The 14,658-nt window shown below is 43.6% G+C and overlaps 1 protein-coding gene across 2 annotated transcripts in view; it reads right to left on the reverse strand.

Annotated features, from left to right (window-relative positions):
- pan3 (poly(A) specific ribonuclease subunit PAN3) overlaps window positions 1-14,658 on the reverse strand; it is a 110,114-nt gene that overhangs the window by 80,291 nt on the left and 15,165 nt on the right. For both annotated transcript variants that reach the window (XR_011886566.1, XM_072262976.1), the window contains exon 3: window positions 4,491-4,563. Coding sequence is in view for 1 of the 2 variants with exons in the window: in XM_072262976.1 (XP_072119077.1) it covers window positions 4,491-4,563 (73 nt within the window). In the remaining variant the exon portion in view is untranslated. The remainder of the gene's footprint in view (window positions 1-4,490; window positions 4,564-14,658) is intronic.

A 14,658-nucleotide genomic window follows, 5' to 3' on the forward strand; every position in this document is an offset into this window, starting at 1 on the left:
GCACGGAATTGTTGGACTGAAGGACCATCTCTATTTAGCCAATGGATACTTTCGAGTGATCAATACTAAAGAATTTTGCACTGTATACAATTCAATTCATTGCTTCCTTATGGACAAATGGAGACATGACCTTTGAGTCAGCATCAGTATGCACATGTGACGAGAATACACATAAATTAAGATGTTTGCTGGCCTGGGCTAGCACCAGTGGCATCAGCAGTTGGTCTGCCACCTGTCCTCAGGGGAGGGAGAGATAAGGAACAATGAAGCAGCATCTGGAGGTGTTAATGAAGGAGCCATCAGTCTGGGTATTGTCAAGATTGGCTCCCCCTTTGAATCCTGAACTGTTTGAAGTGATGGACAGGCGATACCCCAGCAGGGGGATAAAAAGGGACAGGTTCGCTAAGGCAGGACACACGACACCCGAGGTAACAAGACCCTGGAAGCGGTGCGCCTCTCCCAAGTCGGTGGGAAGCTCGTGGACGGCTGATCGCGGGATCAGCCTTAGACGCACAGGGTGGAAAGGTACGATCAGCGGGAACCCGGTGTGTGCCCGCCCTTGCTTGGGTGCCGGGTTCACTGCAGAGGATTGACCGCATCTGGAGGAGGGGTCACAGTCGGTGACCCCAGGTGACATCACAAAGGACTCGCCCGAAAGCTGCTTGTGAGAAATATCGCAGGTCTGTGAGTGGAAGCCGTTTTGGAATGATCATTCGTTCTCTCTCTCCTTCCCCCCACATTGTCCATAGCCATGGCAACGATTACTGCGAACTGAACTAAACTGAACTGGACTTTGTGTCACTTTGAAATTGGTCATTTACCCCTAGACAATGATAGAGCTTGATTGATGCTGTTATCTTAATTCTGTGCACATGTATGTTTATCATTGCTGAACTGGTGCATTTATTATCCTTTCGATTACTGTGTTGCTTGTTTCTTTAATAAAACTTTCTTAGTTCTAGTAATCCAGACTCCAACTGAGTGATCCATTTCTGCTGGTTTGGCAACCCAGTTACAGGGTACGTAACACACAAAACACTCAGAATATTATGTTTATTATGCTGACAGTGATAAAAGTCATGAAATTTCTCTGACCAAACTGATGATTAATGTTACTGATGGATAATGTTCATTGTCTAGCCCAAGTTTAGTTATTTTACACATGGCAGCAACACACAACCTTAATAAAAACTTTAACATAATAGGATTGATTTTTAGCAGGACAAAAATACTGAAACATGGAGAATTTCAGTAACCGCAGAAGTACAGTTAAATAAAGTAATTACTCTCCAAAATCTGCATTTTTACCAAACCCACCATTCAAATACAGAAAGACACGAAGTTGTTTTACCTATTTGCCATATGTAAGCATCAAAAAAAGAAAAAAGTGAGAACTATCCATTCCAGTGGAGATTCATTTGTGGTACTAAAAAATCAACTTCTACAAGTGTGGGATTTCAATCTACCCTTTAAGTGTTACTAAAATAGTTAAGTATTTTAAGCTTCATCTTGCGCCAGTATAACAGTCTTACCACAAACTTCAAACAATCCAAAGTTCTTTGATAAAAATTACCAATGATTAGTAATCGACTGAATCAGGATGGCTGATCCTAAAGCAAGCTGCCCCCGTCTTCCCAAATGGTCACATAGCTTGCAATCTAGTTCCAATTTAATTGTTATTCAACCATAAATGAATACCCATGAATACAGCCAAACAAAATAACATTACTGTGTAGCCAAGGTGCAAAACACAGTACCAACAGTCATATACAACACAAAGCACATATAACACATACAAGATAACAAGCACATGAGATATCAGTAAAGTGTCAGATATCCCGCCCTGCAAAAACTCATTTCAGGGAGGTAGCACCCACACCCCCCTTAGCCCCGTCGACCTCCAAAGGTGTATGTAATACTGTGTTTAGTGATTTTGTCTAATCTGTAAACCAAGTTGGGTATATGCAGAAAATGTGACAGTGAAATATGTACTTATATTATATTATCATGTTTATTCTATTACAACTTTAAGCAAGTCTACAGGGAGTTTGCCTCATCACGTAGGACATCAACAGCGTAGCTCCTTAGCAGCCAGCCAGCTAGTTTAAATAACATTAGCTATGCTAATGAACGAATGACACCTGTTGAACGAATGACACCTGTTAAACTCACCTCAACATGTCTCTTACATTTTAACCCACCAAGAGCAATAGAAAAGTCACTGTTGCAAACAGTGCAGTGAGCAACACTGTCATTATTTTTGAGATCGACTGTAAAGCCCGCCCACAGAGAAAACTGATAGGTCTACTTAGCAGGGGTCCCCAACATTTTTTCAACACAGACCGGTTTAATATTGACAATATTCCTGCGGACTGGCCACTTGGGGGCGGGGGCGTTAATCACGACCGGAATATAGGTGATAAGTCAATTATAAGTCAATAGCATCATAACATTTTAAGTAACATTTAGATATTAAACAAATGGCGCATATTTTCCCCATATGAACATATAAAATCATTGCAACACACCAATATCGCTGAATCAGTGGGAGCCCTGGGCTTGTTTCCCTGCAACAAGACGGTGCCATCGAGGGGTGATGGAAGACAGCGATACTCGAAGGGGGTTCCTTATGTCCAATCTATTCCGCAATTTAGTTTTCGTTGCATTCATTGCAGAGATATGTTGGAAATGGAAGCAACGTTTTCAGTACTTTTGTGGCTATCTCAGGATATTCAGCCTTGACTTTGGTCCAGAATGCCAGCACAGATGTTATGTCAAACATACTTTTCAGCCCGCTGTCATTTGCAAGCTCGAGGAGTTGATCTTCTTCCCACGCTGACATGGATGACGCGTGCGTAATGACCTCATGTGCGTTCAAACTCAACAGTGGGCATGACAGGGAATGAGGAAAGGTGCGGCTGACTCATATCGCCAAATCATATTTTTCCTCGTGGCCTGGTGGTTGGGGACCACTCTTGGCACGAAGAGACACCAATCAGGATACTCGCTCTCCCTCTCCCGCTCAAAAAATCTATTTCCGGGATATTGTATATAATTTCCGGGCGTCAGGGAGCTACTATTGATATGCCGGAGACTCTCGGAACTTCTGAGAGAGGTGGGATGTCTGAAGTGTAGTCACAAAAAATACAGTCCAAGTACATGAATGTTGCAGCAGTCTGTAGTTGGATACAATATAGCTTGCCTTTCACCAAGGGCAGCAATGACGCCAGCCTGGACGCCATGCCACACCACCTCCAGCACCAACCATCCAGGGCAGCTGCAAACAGGCGACACCACGGCTTGAGGCCTAGTCCTCATTGCTACCAAGGCCACCCAGCTCCCCGCCATCTGTCTCGCCAATAATCCAGTGACTTGCAGCATTCCACATTACCAATATCCAACAGGATCTTGCACTCACAAGTGGCTAAGACAACCACTCACTGTGAGACTGCACACTGCTACAGAGAGGCGTCGGTGTGCAAAGGCAGAGAACAGCACAGTCTGCAGCAAGTACAGCTCCTTCAATTTCTCCACCAATGAGCAACTTTCTGATGGGATAAACCTGAGGTACTTTAAGTTTTTAACGTCCAGCAGCATCCTTTTTTTTAAATAATTGAGTTTAAGAGACAATAACACCTCCAGATGGCCACTGCATCGAGGTGCGCCATCATCTTATCAGAAGTCTATATTGCTAAGTTGGAGAGTTGTGATCAGAAGGCAAGGTTCTAGGCTCGCCATGATGTCAAATTCCTCTACCATAGTGTCAGCATCTCAATGGTCATCTGGAGCTTCCAATTGCAAGCCATTTTAATCCCTCCTCCCATTCCCTCACTGACCTGTCTGTCTTCAGACTTTTCCATTGACAGGATAAGGCCAAATGTCAACTAAATGACCAACATCTCACAGTACCTGGATGGTCTGCAACCCCAATTTTGAATGCTGAATTCTCAAATTTCAGATAACATGCTTCCCACTCTGTCCCTTTTCTCACTTGATCTACCCAAGCCCCTTACCCAACACTGTTTGTTCCAAATGCTTTCTTCCCAGCCGCCCATTCCCAGTTTCTTTTCTCTCCTCTCCCAAGTCCATCTGCTGATCTATCCACACACTCCTCCCAGTGAGTCACACCTCTCCGGCCTAAATACCCACCATAACTCTTATTTGGTTCCTCATCCCCTACCTTTATGATCAGATTCCGTAATCTGCAGCATTTTGTTGCCTCTCATCATTCCCCACTCCAATTCTATATGTCAATCAACTCCTTGTCATGTTGATCCACTTATAGCTCGGCAAATCTTGGCCTACTCTCCTCTTCACCTCTGAACTGGCCATCTCCCACCATTCTTTTAACCTAGATGAAGGGTTTTAATCCAAAAGATGGTCAATTTCCCTCCACAGATGCTGCCTGACCTGATTTCCTCCAGCAGTTTGTATTTAGCTTAAATAGACTTTTAAATTAACACTGTTGAATTACAAATAATAATTCTTACCATGTCCTGCACAAGCATAAGCTTTGGCACAATCACTCAACAGGCTAGGTGAGCTGCTGCTGTTAGCTTGCCTCTGTGGGGGTACAAAAGAAAACAAATTATGTTTTAAGACTGCAGTTTATGATCTCACCACATAAATCTACACATTACCACAGGTTAGTTGTTTCTTGATCAACAAGTCTTCGCCAATATTACAAATGTCTTTACCTTTACTCAGAAAGTGTTTATGTACAGATACAGGGAATCTAAGATAAAGGGATATCAACGCAAGGACCAATCCTGGTGCAACCTCCTTTGAGAGGGTAGGTTAATCCAAAATACGTGGACGGGGTGGTTTAGAGGGCGACTGGCGGGCAGATGGGATGAGCTTGCTCTAGGCTGAAGGGCCTACTTCCACGTTGCATGACTCACCACCTCCTCATTCAAGTTGGTCTAGCTCCCCGTTTCAGAGTAGCATGTGGTATTTTATGCATTTTTTTCAAAACTAGCTCAAGATTTTTTTCTGTATTATTTGTATGACACTATAAGTATACATGTAGAATTAGACTTCCAGGCTCATGTTTTGATACACAGAATAAAGCAATTACCCAAATATCTGGAACATGCATTTTTAAAAACACTGAACAGCAATATTTATCTTCTCCTGTGAAAGGCAAATAACCAAAAAGCGCAAGAGAATTCGCTATGGAGGGATAATTAAGACTAGTTTCTGCATGTACAAATGTCAATTCTACCTCTATCATTTGGTCATTCATTCTACAAGATCTAAATATGACACATTTAAATTTCAACTGCCATTTCATCAGTGCTTATGCCCCGCTTAAGTGTATGACGAACCTCTCCAATATCTTTCACCTATGAATCTCGAAAGCTTGCAAAAAAGACAATAGCAACAACAAACCCCTCCCCCACCAAAAAAGCACAATTTTCTCCAATTTGGAAAACAGCCGTTATCACCATCTCTTTTCTAAACAATAAACACCTACAAACGTTTGTAATTCTGCACCCCTACTGCTACTGACACTGCCCATTTCATCTTTTATGGACTAAGATCAATAAGAAAGTTGTATAACTGGAGGGAAGGGACTGGTAAATAACAATTAGCTGAATTAATACTGCCTGGACAAACATTACATCAGCAAAGCTTTCAAAAGGTTTGGTAGTTTTCAGTAAAGTTTCCTTGTTTATGCTTCTAGCAGTTAAGGTGGTTACTTGGACTTGGAAAGATCATGCAGTCCTCTACACCTGACAAAGCCCCAATACCTGGCTCAAATGTCTTCAAGAAAGGAGACAAGTCTAATGCCAGTAACTACAGATGGAATTCTTTCCTGTCGGTCAGAGGGAAAGTCCTCAAGTGAGTCTTCCTAATGACCAAATTACAATGTGGATTCTGTCACTTTCAGTAGCCACCATAGAATTCTGGTAAGTTGACAGCGCATTCGAATGCAGCAGCTTCAGGGGCTAACCAAAGGTGCACTTTTCTTTTTAAAATGTGTCTCTTATGATCGCAAGACTATACTGGACCCCAAGAACAACGGGTACAGCAGGTCAACTACATCAGTGATCTGTTTGTTGTTCGGAGCAGCCGATGGGCGAAGCAGCCGGGAGAAGGAGAAGCTGGCGGATGGGCTGGAGAGGGTTCGGAGGTGCTGACTGTGCTGCTGCCTGCTACTAGAAAACATCGGAGCTGGTACACGGAAGCAGCGCGCAGTGTAGTTGTGAGTGACTGTCTTGGACGTTCCTCTTGCAATCGCAAGACCCTGTTGGACATTGATAATGTGAGATGCCACAGGCCTGTTTCCCTTGTTTTGTGATGAGACAGGTGAGGCAGCAGAGTGGCCTCAGTTATAGCAAGGACTAGGCCTCATGCAGGCTTGCCTGCTGCTGCAGTCCAGGTAAGATGCTGGAGGAATTGTAGCATGGGTCTGTGCTCAGTTGAGAGCTGGCCTCTCCTGTCAGTGCTGCCCTCTAGCGTTCCACCAGTGGAATGACAGGCTGGATTGCTGGGAGCTATACCATCAATTTGCATGTTACTCAGGGACTTGGACTATACGTGTGTTTTCTTGCATAATGATGTGTTTTTCTTAAATCTCACTCATTATTGTGAACATACGTTATGCACCTGGGCCCCAGAGGAATGCTATCTCATTTAACTATATCTATATATGGTTTGAATAATAATTAAACCTGATTTGATTTGAGAACAAAAACCATCAGTGGAAGGCCGCCATCTTTAATTCCCTTTGCCAATTCTGTCATATTACCTGATTCTTATTTATACACTAAGAGTATGAGGCAGCTATTTACTAAAAATTACCTAGTGTATTAAAAACAGCATAATCTTAGTTGACACTTAACTGTAGTTTAAGGACATATTGAACGACAGGTATTGAATAGATTGAGGTGAAGTATGGTTTGATTTTCCTCTTACTTTAAAAAGGTATGTCTATCAGCAATCCAAGTTGACAACCATTATTTACTTTTCTGGCTAAGGCACTTCAAGTCAATTATTTTTCATTGGTATCCACAATGCCTTCAGGTTCCACAAGAAACAGGGCAAAGCTCCCCGAGTACAAAATTACAGCTCCCCCAGAAAAGCACAAAATACCTATAAAGCAAAAAAGCCTGTAAAATATTCTACTTGATCAAAGGAACAAAGCAGAAGAAAATGCATTGGATGTTAAGTGACTTAAGATCCTAGGAAACGATGGATGATTTGGTTTTAGCTTCCTTTTAAAGGCATGAACTACATTTGTTACATCTCTACTTTATTCTCTACTAAATATTTATACATGCTATATATGCTGGCAGCACAGTGGCAGATCTGCTGCCTCATAGCACCAAAGAACTTAATTCAATCTTGACTTCAGGTGCCATTTGGCTATCTGTGTGGATTTGCACATTTTGTTTCCCCTTTGACACATGGGTTTCACCCAGGGGCTCCATCTTCCTCTCTCATCCCAAAGGGAGGACGGGTTGATAACTTAATTAGCCACTAAATTTCTCTAGATTTAGATTAATCGTAGAGTCCGAGGGTGGGTGGGGATAGGTAAATTGATGAGAAAGAGGAAAAATTAAACACAAATCCAATGGTGGATTAGTATTAATAGATGAAAACAGGTGACGAATGATCAACATGGTAAGTGGGCTGAAACACCTGTTACCCTGCTGTATCTCTCGTTATATTAGTCAAGGTATTATTCCATCTTCCCTTGTTAATATTGAGTATCCATGTCTGTAATCCATCTCATCCCAAATGTTTTCCTTCCTCCAGTTTGGATCATTTGCAGTCAAACTCCTCATATTGAAACTCTTCAAGTCAGCTACTTCATGAACTTAAATCCATTCAAAACATACTATTCCATATTCAGCCATGGTAGACCACCAAGTTCGTACTTAATACCCACTCTGGTTCACTTTCCCTACAGCTCGCATTGAGACTTGTGTCCTCACATTTCAATCTTTTCATAGACATCTATATTCCTTGCACCCGACAATAGCCTTCCATCTTCCATTCACACTACAAATAACCTGCCTCTTCCCGGTTTCCTCCCTCGATTCTCCTTAACTTTCTTTAAATGTTCAGTTTCTCTGACTTTTAGTATGCCTCACAATAAATACTTTATGTCTGTCCCATTCCCATTACAATATGTCAGTCCACAGCTCCTCTACTGCCCTGAAGAAGCCACTCTTGGGGCTGGAGGAACAACGCCTCATATTCTGTTTGAGTAGACTCCAATCTAACAGCATGAACACTAACTTCCGGTAATCTCTCTCCCCACACCCCTCCACCCCTCTCTTTTTCCATTTGGTCCCCCTCTTATCAAGGTCTATATTATAAACCACCCAACAGTCCACAGGATTTAGATAAGCAAATTTGCAGAAAGATTACAGACTGCTGCAAAAACAAACACAAGGTTGTGATATTAGGTGATTTTAACTTTCTATATATTGACTAGGACTCCATACTGTAAAACAGCTGGATGGAATAGAGTTTGTCAAATGTGTTCAAGAAAGTTTCCTTAATCAGTACACAGAGGACCAAACTAGGCAGAGTGCGATACTAGATCTCCCATTAGAGAATGAGATGGGACAGGTGACAGAAGTTTGTGCAGCGGAACATTTTGCATCTAGTGATCAAGATGCCCCTAGTTTCAAGGTAATTATGGAGAACGATAGGTGTTCCAGCCTCTAGAAGTGCAGTTTTGTATGAACATCACTTCCTGTAATGTAAGCTGTTTGTTTAAAATCATTTTCTAGAAACAGAGAAAACCTACAGCACAATATAGGCCCTTCGGCCCACAATGCTGTGCAGATCATGTACTTATTATAGAAATTACCGAGGGTTACCCACAGCCCTCTATTTTTCTAAGCTCCATGTATCTATCCAAGAGTCTCTTAAAAGACCCTATCGTATCCGCTTCCACCAACGTTGCCGGCAGCCCATTCCACGCACTCACCATAACCTGCATAAAAAAAAGCAACTTGCCCCTGACATCTCCTCTGTACTTGCTCCCCAGCACTTTAAACCTGTATCCTCTTGTGGCAACCATTTCAGCACTGGGAAAAAGCCTCTGACTATCCACACAATCAATGCCTCTCATCATTTTATACACCTCTATCAGGTCACCTCTCATCCTCCGTCGCTCCAAGGAGAAAAAGCCAAGTTCACTCAACCTATTCTCATAAGGCATGCTCCCCAATCCAGGCAACATCCTTGTAAATATCCTTCCTGTAGTGAGGCGACCAGAACTGAGCACAGTACTCCAAGTGGGGTCTGACCAAGGTTCTATAGGGCCGTAGCATTACCTCTCGGCTCTTAAACTCAAACCCACGGTTGATGAAAGGCCAATGCACCATTTGCCTTCTTAACCACAGAGTCAAGCTGCACAGCAGCTTTGACTGTCCTATGGACTCGAACCCCAAGATCCTTCTGATCCTCCACACAGCCAAGAGTCTTACTATTAATACTATATTCTACCATCTTATTTGACCTACCAAACTGAACCACCTCACACTTATCTGGGTTGAACTCCATCTGCCACTTCTCAGCCCAGTTTTGCATCCTATCGATGTCCAACTGTAACCTCTGACAGCCCTCCACACTATCCACAACACACCCAACCTATGAGTCATCAGCAAATTTACTAACCCATCCTTCCACTTCCTCATCCAGGTCATTTATAAAAATTATAAAAAAAAAAGAGAAGAGGACCCAGAAAAGATCCCTGAGGCACATCACTGGTCACCAACCTCCATGCAGAATATGACCCATCTACAACCACTCTTTCCCTTCTGCGGGCAAGCCAATTTTGGATCCACAAAACAAGGTCCCCTTGGATCCCATATTTCCTTACTTCCTCAATAAACCTTGCATGGGGTACCTTATCAAATGCCTTGCTGAAATCCATATACACTACATCTACTGTTCTACATTCAATGTGTTTAGTCACATCCTCAAAAAATTCAGTCAAGCTCGTAAGGCATGACCTGCCTTTGACAAAGCCATGTTGACTATTCCTAATCATATTATGCCTCTCCAAATCTTCATAAATCCTGCCTCTCAGGATCTTTTCCATCAACTTATCAACCACTGAAGTAAGATTCACTGGTCTATAACTTCCTGGGCTATCTCTACTCCCTTTCTTGAAAAAGGGAACAACATCTGCAACCCTCCAATCCTCCGTAACCTCTACCGTCCCCATTGATGCTGCAAATATCATTGCCACAGGCTCAGCAGTCTCTTCCCTCGCCTCTCACAGTAGCCTGGGGTATGTCTCATCCGGTCCCAGTGACTTATCCAACTTGATGCTCTCCAAAAGCTCCAGCACATCCTCTTTCTTAATGTCTATGTGCTCAAGCTGTCCAGTCCACTGTAAGTCATCCCTACAATCGCCAAGGTCCTTCTCTGTAGTGAATACTGAAGCAAAGTATTCATTAAGTACCTCCGCTATCTCCTCTGGTTCCATACACACTTTTCCACTGTCACACTTGATTAGTCCTATTCTCTCAAATCTTATCCTTTTGCTCTTCATATACTTGTAAAATGCCTTGGGGTTTTCCTTAATCTTGTCAAGGCCTTCTCATGGCCCTTTCTGATTCTCCTAATTTCATTCTTAAGCTCCTTCCTACTAGTCTTATAATTTTCTAGATCCCTTATCATTAGTTTTTTTTGAACCTTTCGTAAGCTTTTCTTTTCTTCTTGACTAGATTTTCAACAGCCTTGGTACACCACAGTTCCTGTACCCTACCATCCTTTCCTTGCCTCACCGGAACATACCTATGCAGAACATCACACAAATCCCCCCTGAACATTTGCCATAATTCTGCCGTACATTTCCCAGAGAACATCTGTTCCCAATTTATACTTCCAAGTTCCTGCCTGATAGTTTCATGTTTCCCCTTACTCCAATTAACCACTTTCCTAACTTGTCTGTTCCTATCCCTCTCCAACGCTATGGTAAAGGAGATAATGATCATAATTCTATCTCCAAAATGCTCTCCCACTGAGAGACCCCGACACCTGACCAGGTTCATTTCCCCAATACCAGATCAAGTACAGCCTCTCCTCTTGTAGACTTATCTACATATTGGTCAGGAACCCTTCCTGAACACGCCTAAGAAACTCCACCCCATTTTAACCCCTTGGTCTAGGAAGCTGCCAATCAGTATTTGGAAATTAAAATTTCCCACCACGGCGACCATGTTATTATTACACCTTTCCAGAATCTGTCTCCCTATCTGCTCCTCGATGTCTGTTACTATTGGGAGGTCTATAAAAAACACCCAGTAAAGTTATTGACCCCTTCCTGTTCCTAACTTCCACCCACAGAGACTCAGTAGACAATCCTTCCATGACTTCCTCCTTTTCTGCAGCTGTGACACCATCTCTGATCAAGTGCCACGCCCCCACCTCTTTTGCCTCCCTCCCTGTCCTTTCCGAAACTCTAAGTAACCACTTCTGCTCTTGAGCCATCCAAGTCTCTGCAATGGCCACAACATCATAGCTCCAAGTACTGATCCACGCTCTAAACTTGATAAAGTTTAAGGGAATGGGGGATTCTCAAGATCCCTGTAAACAATGGATTCAGTACTGACTATGTCTGTGACTGCAGTGTGTTTGAATAATGTCTCACAGCTGCTTTCTTTGGAGCAAGATAAAGGTTAAAGTTCACCCAGATCCACATCAGATGTCTCTGGGCTTTTCACACCTTTTGATTTTGACAAAAAGCAGTACCTGATGGAAATTAGACAGAACATTTCTTTCTTAATTAAAGCATAAATTTGACGGATGTTCTTATCTTTGTAATTAATTTGTGGCTCCAGCAAACCAGGTAGGACATTCTTTTCTTTAATTAAGGTGGCTGGAGTGTCTAACAAATTGATTGTACTTTTGTATCAACAGTCCATTGACTTGACCTGAATGGTTATCAAACTGATTGTTCTTTTGTATCGGTGGCCTTATAACTTCTGACAATTCTGACATCGGGCAGTGAACTTGTAGAACCGCCAGGGAGATGAGAAAGAGTCTCTCCCTGATGTCGGGTCTAAGTTCACTCGCCAGCTGAGCTCGAAGAAATAAACGGGTGCAACGATAAGTAACAATCTTCTCGTGCTGTTGTTATTTGACCCAGCAAAGTTACATTTACAAACTCATCCGCTTTGTTCATGATGCTTTTTGCATTAAAATAGACACATCTCAAACCACACACATCAAAGTTGCTGGTGAACGCAGCAGGCCAGGCAGCATCTCTAGGAAGAGGTACAGTCGACGTTTCAGGCCGAGACCCTTCATCAGGGCATCTCAAACCATCAGTCTAAGTGCATCCCTTCTCTATCACCTGCCTATTTTCCCTCACACTGTCTACAAGCTTTCTCTATTTGTGAGCCAACCGCCCCTTCTTCCGTCTCTTCAGTTCGGTTCCCACACACCCCCCCCCCCCCCCGCCATTCTAATTTAAACTCTTTAATAGCCTTAGTAAATCTTCCTGCCAGGATATTGGTCCCCCTCAGATTCAAGTGCAACCCATCCTTTTTGTAGAGGTCACACCTGCCCCAAAAGAGATCCCTATGATCCAGAAATCTAAATCCCTGCCCCCTGCTCCAATCCGTCAGCCACGCATTTATCCTCCAACTCACTCTATTCCTATACTCACTGTCGCGTGGCACAGGCAGCAATCCCAAGATTACTACCTTTCAGGTCCTGCTTCTCAACTTGTCTAGTATCTAACTCTGTCCCTTCCCTTTCCTATTACCCACTTATCTGTCTCCTGAGGCCCCTGTGTGACTACTTGCCTATCGCTCCTCTCTATCACCTCCTCACTTGCCCTGACCAGACGAAGGTCATTGAGCTGCACCTCCAGTTCCTTAAACCAGTCCCTACGGAGCTGCAGCTCGACACACCTGGCACAGGTGCGGCCGTCCAGGAGGCTGGGAGTCTCGCGGACATCCCACATCTGACACCCAGTACAGAACACCGGCCTCGCAGACATACTTCCTATTCCTCACAAGTAGCTTACCTCACCTCGAACCGTTATCACCGAAGCCCCGTTGAACCAAAGCCCTCCTATTCTGTCTCCCTCTACTCCAACACCCGCCCTATAAAGCTGTCTTCTTTTAAATCCTTCCCGCCAGTCGAACTTTCTGTGTGGTTTTTAATTGAACTTGAAGTATGCAGTAGAAAGGCATCCATCTCCATCCTCTCATTATTTAACCCTGAAATAGCAAAATCATCTTACAAGTAAGATCTCATTAGAAATACTGAAGAAAGCTTCTATCTCGGGTGATTTTTGAGAAGGTGTTGAACTCGCTGCATAGCTTCATACATATGACTGCAAGGGCAGTAGAGTGAAAATTGCCTGCAGACTAGAGACAAATCTGAACATCGTAGAGCATAATGTTGGCATCCGATCCGAACAACATTTATCACCAAGACCTGGAAGTGAAATCAGAATGTGGTGCATCTATTGCATCTTCACAACATGATGCTTGAACAAATTCATGATTAGCACAGCACAAGGCTGTGCCAAAGCTGAAGCAGCAAGAATGAGGGCAGCTTATTCCAAGCGCAAATTTGAAATACAAATAGCAAATGCTCGTATAGACATGGAGAGAGCATGTGTAGAGGCTACATTAAGTGTGTTCAGAGAGGAGTGTGTTGATACTGCCCCACCAGAGGCAAAGGTGTTTGAAGCAGCAGTTGACTTAGTTGTGTGTCCATAACCAGAATCAGTCATGCTTCACTGCCGTTATCACAACAGCTAAAAAGAATATGTCCAAACACGTACTGGCTATGAAAAAGGCAGTGCTCCAGCTCCACAGGTAAAAGATGTCCACACCACACAGCCAAAATGCCTTTCACATAGTCCAGGCATTGAGTCAAGATCTACAACAACCAAGATCCATAATACCCCTTTCTGCAGTTTCATCACAGCAAAGACTTCAGTCAAGAGTTGCTACTGATGCTAATCCCATCTGCACAGGCATGGACAGACAGAACTTCGATCAACCCTAGGACACACATCAAGCAAGCCAGACTCCACAACGCTCTCATTCAGGAGCTGCAGGCTTGCTATCTGCTTCATCGAGGCCTAGTCATAGCAGACAAAAAGTTTTATACAACCAGTAATCCATCCTGGAAGTCAAGCTTTTCCAATGCAGTGGCAGAACTAAGTTTCAAACTAGAGCTAGACTCTAGACCTTCTCCATCAGATTCGTCTGGAGATCCAAGATGGAGTGGGTCAGACGGACCGTCATACACAAGTCCCTGCACAATGGGGGCAAGAACGTCCCCAATGTCGTCCTCACCCTGATGGCCAGCTTTGTGTGTGGCTGCATCAGGTTGTGTGTAGAACCTAAATATGTGGGCACCAAGTACCACTATGTGCCCAAGTTCTACCTGTCGCCCTGGCTACGAAGGATGGGTCTGGCCCCACTCCCACAGAACGCCCCAGTCAGCTGGTTGCTGCCGTCATACCCGTCCTTCATAGCAAAGTTCTTCCAGGTCAACGCCTTTGACCACAGGGCCATCAGGCAGTGGTCGGCACGTAACGTCCTGCAGGCACTGCAGGAGAAGGACGTGATGGACACAGTGGGGTGGTTCCCTGAGCAGACCGTCCAGTTCATCTGGCAAAATGCCTCATCGCCAGATCTCACCAACAGGCACCAG

This window comes from Mobula birostris, chromosome 7 (genome assembly GCF_030028105.1).
Source record: "Mobula birostris isolate sMobBir1 chromosome 7, sMobBir1.hap1, whole genome shotgun sequence".
NCBI lineage: Eukaryota > Metazoa > Chordata > Chondrichthyes > Myliobatiformes > Myliobatidae > Mobula > Mobula birostris.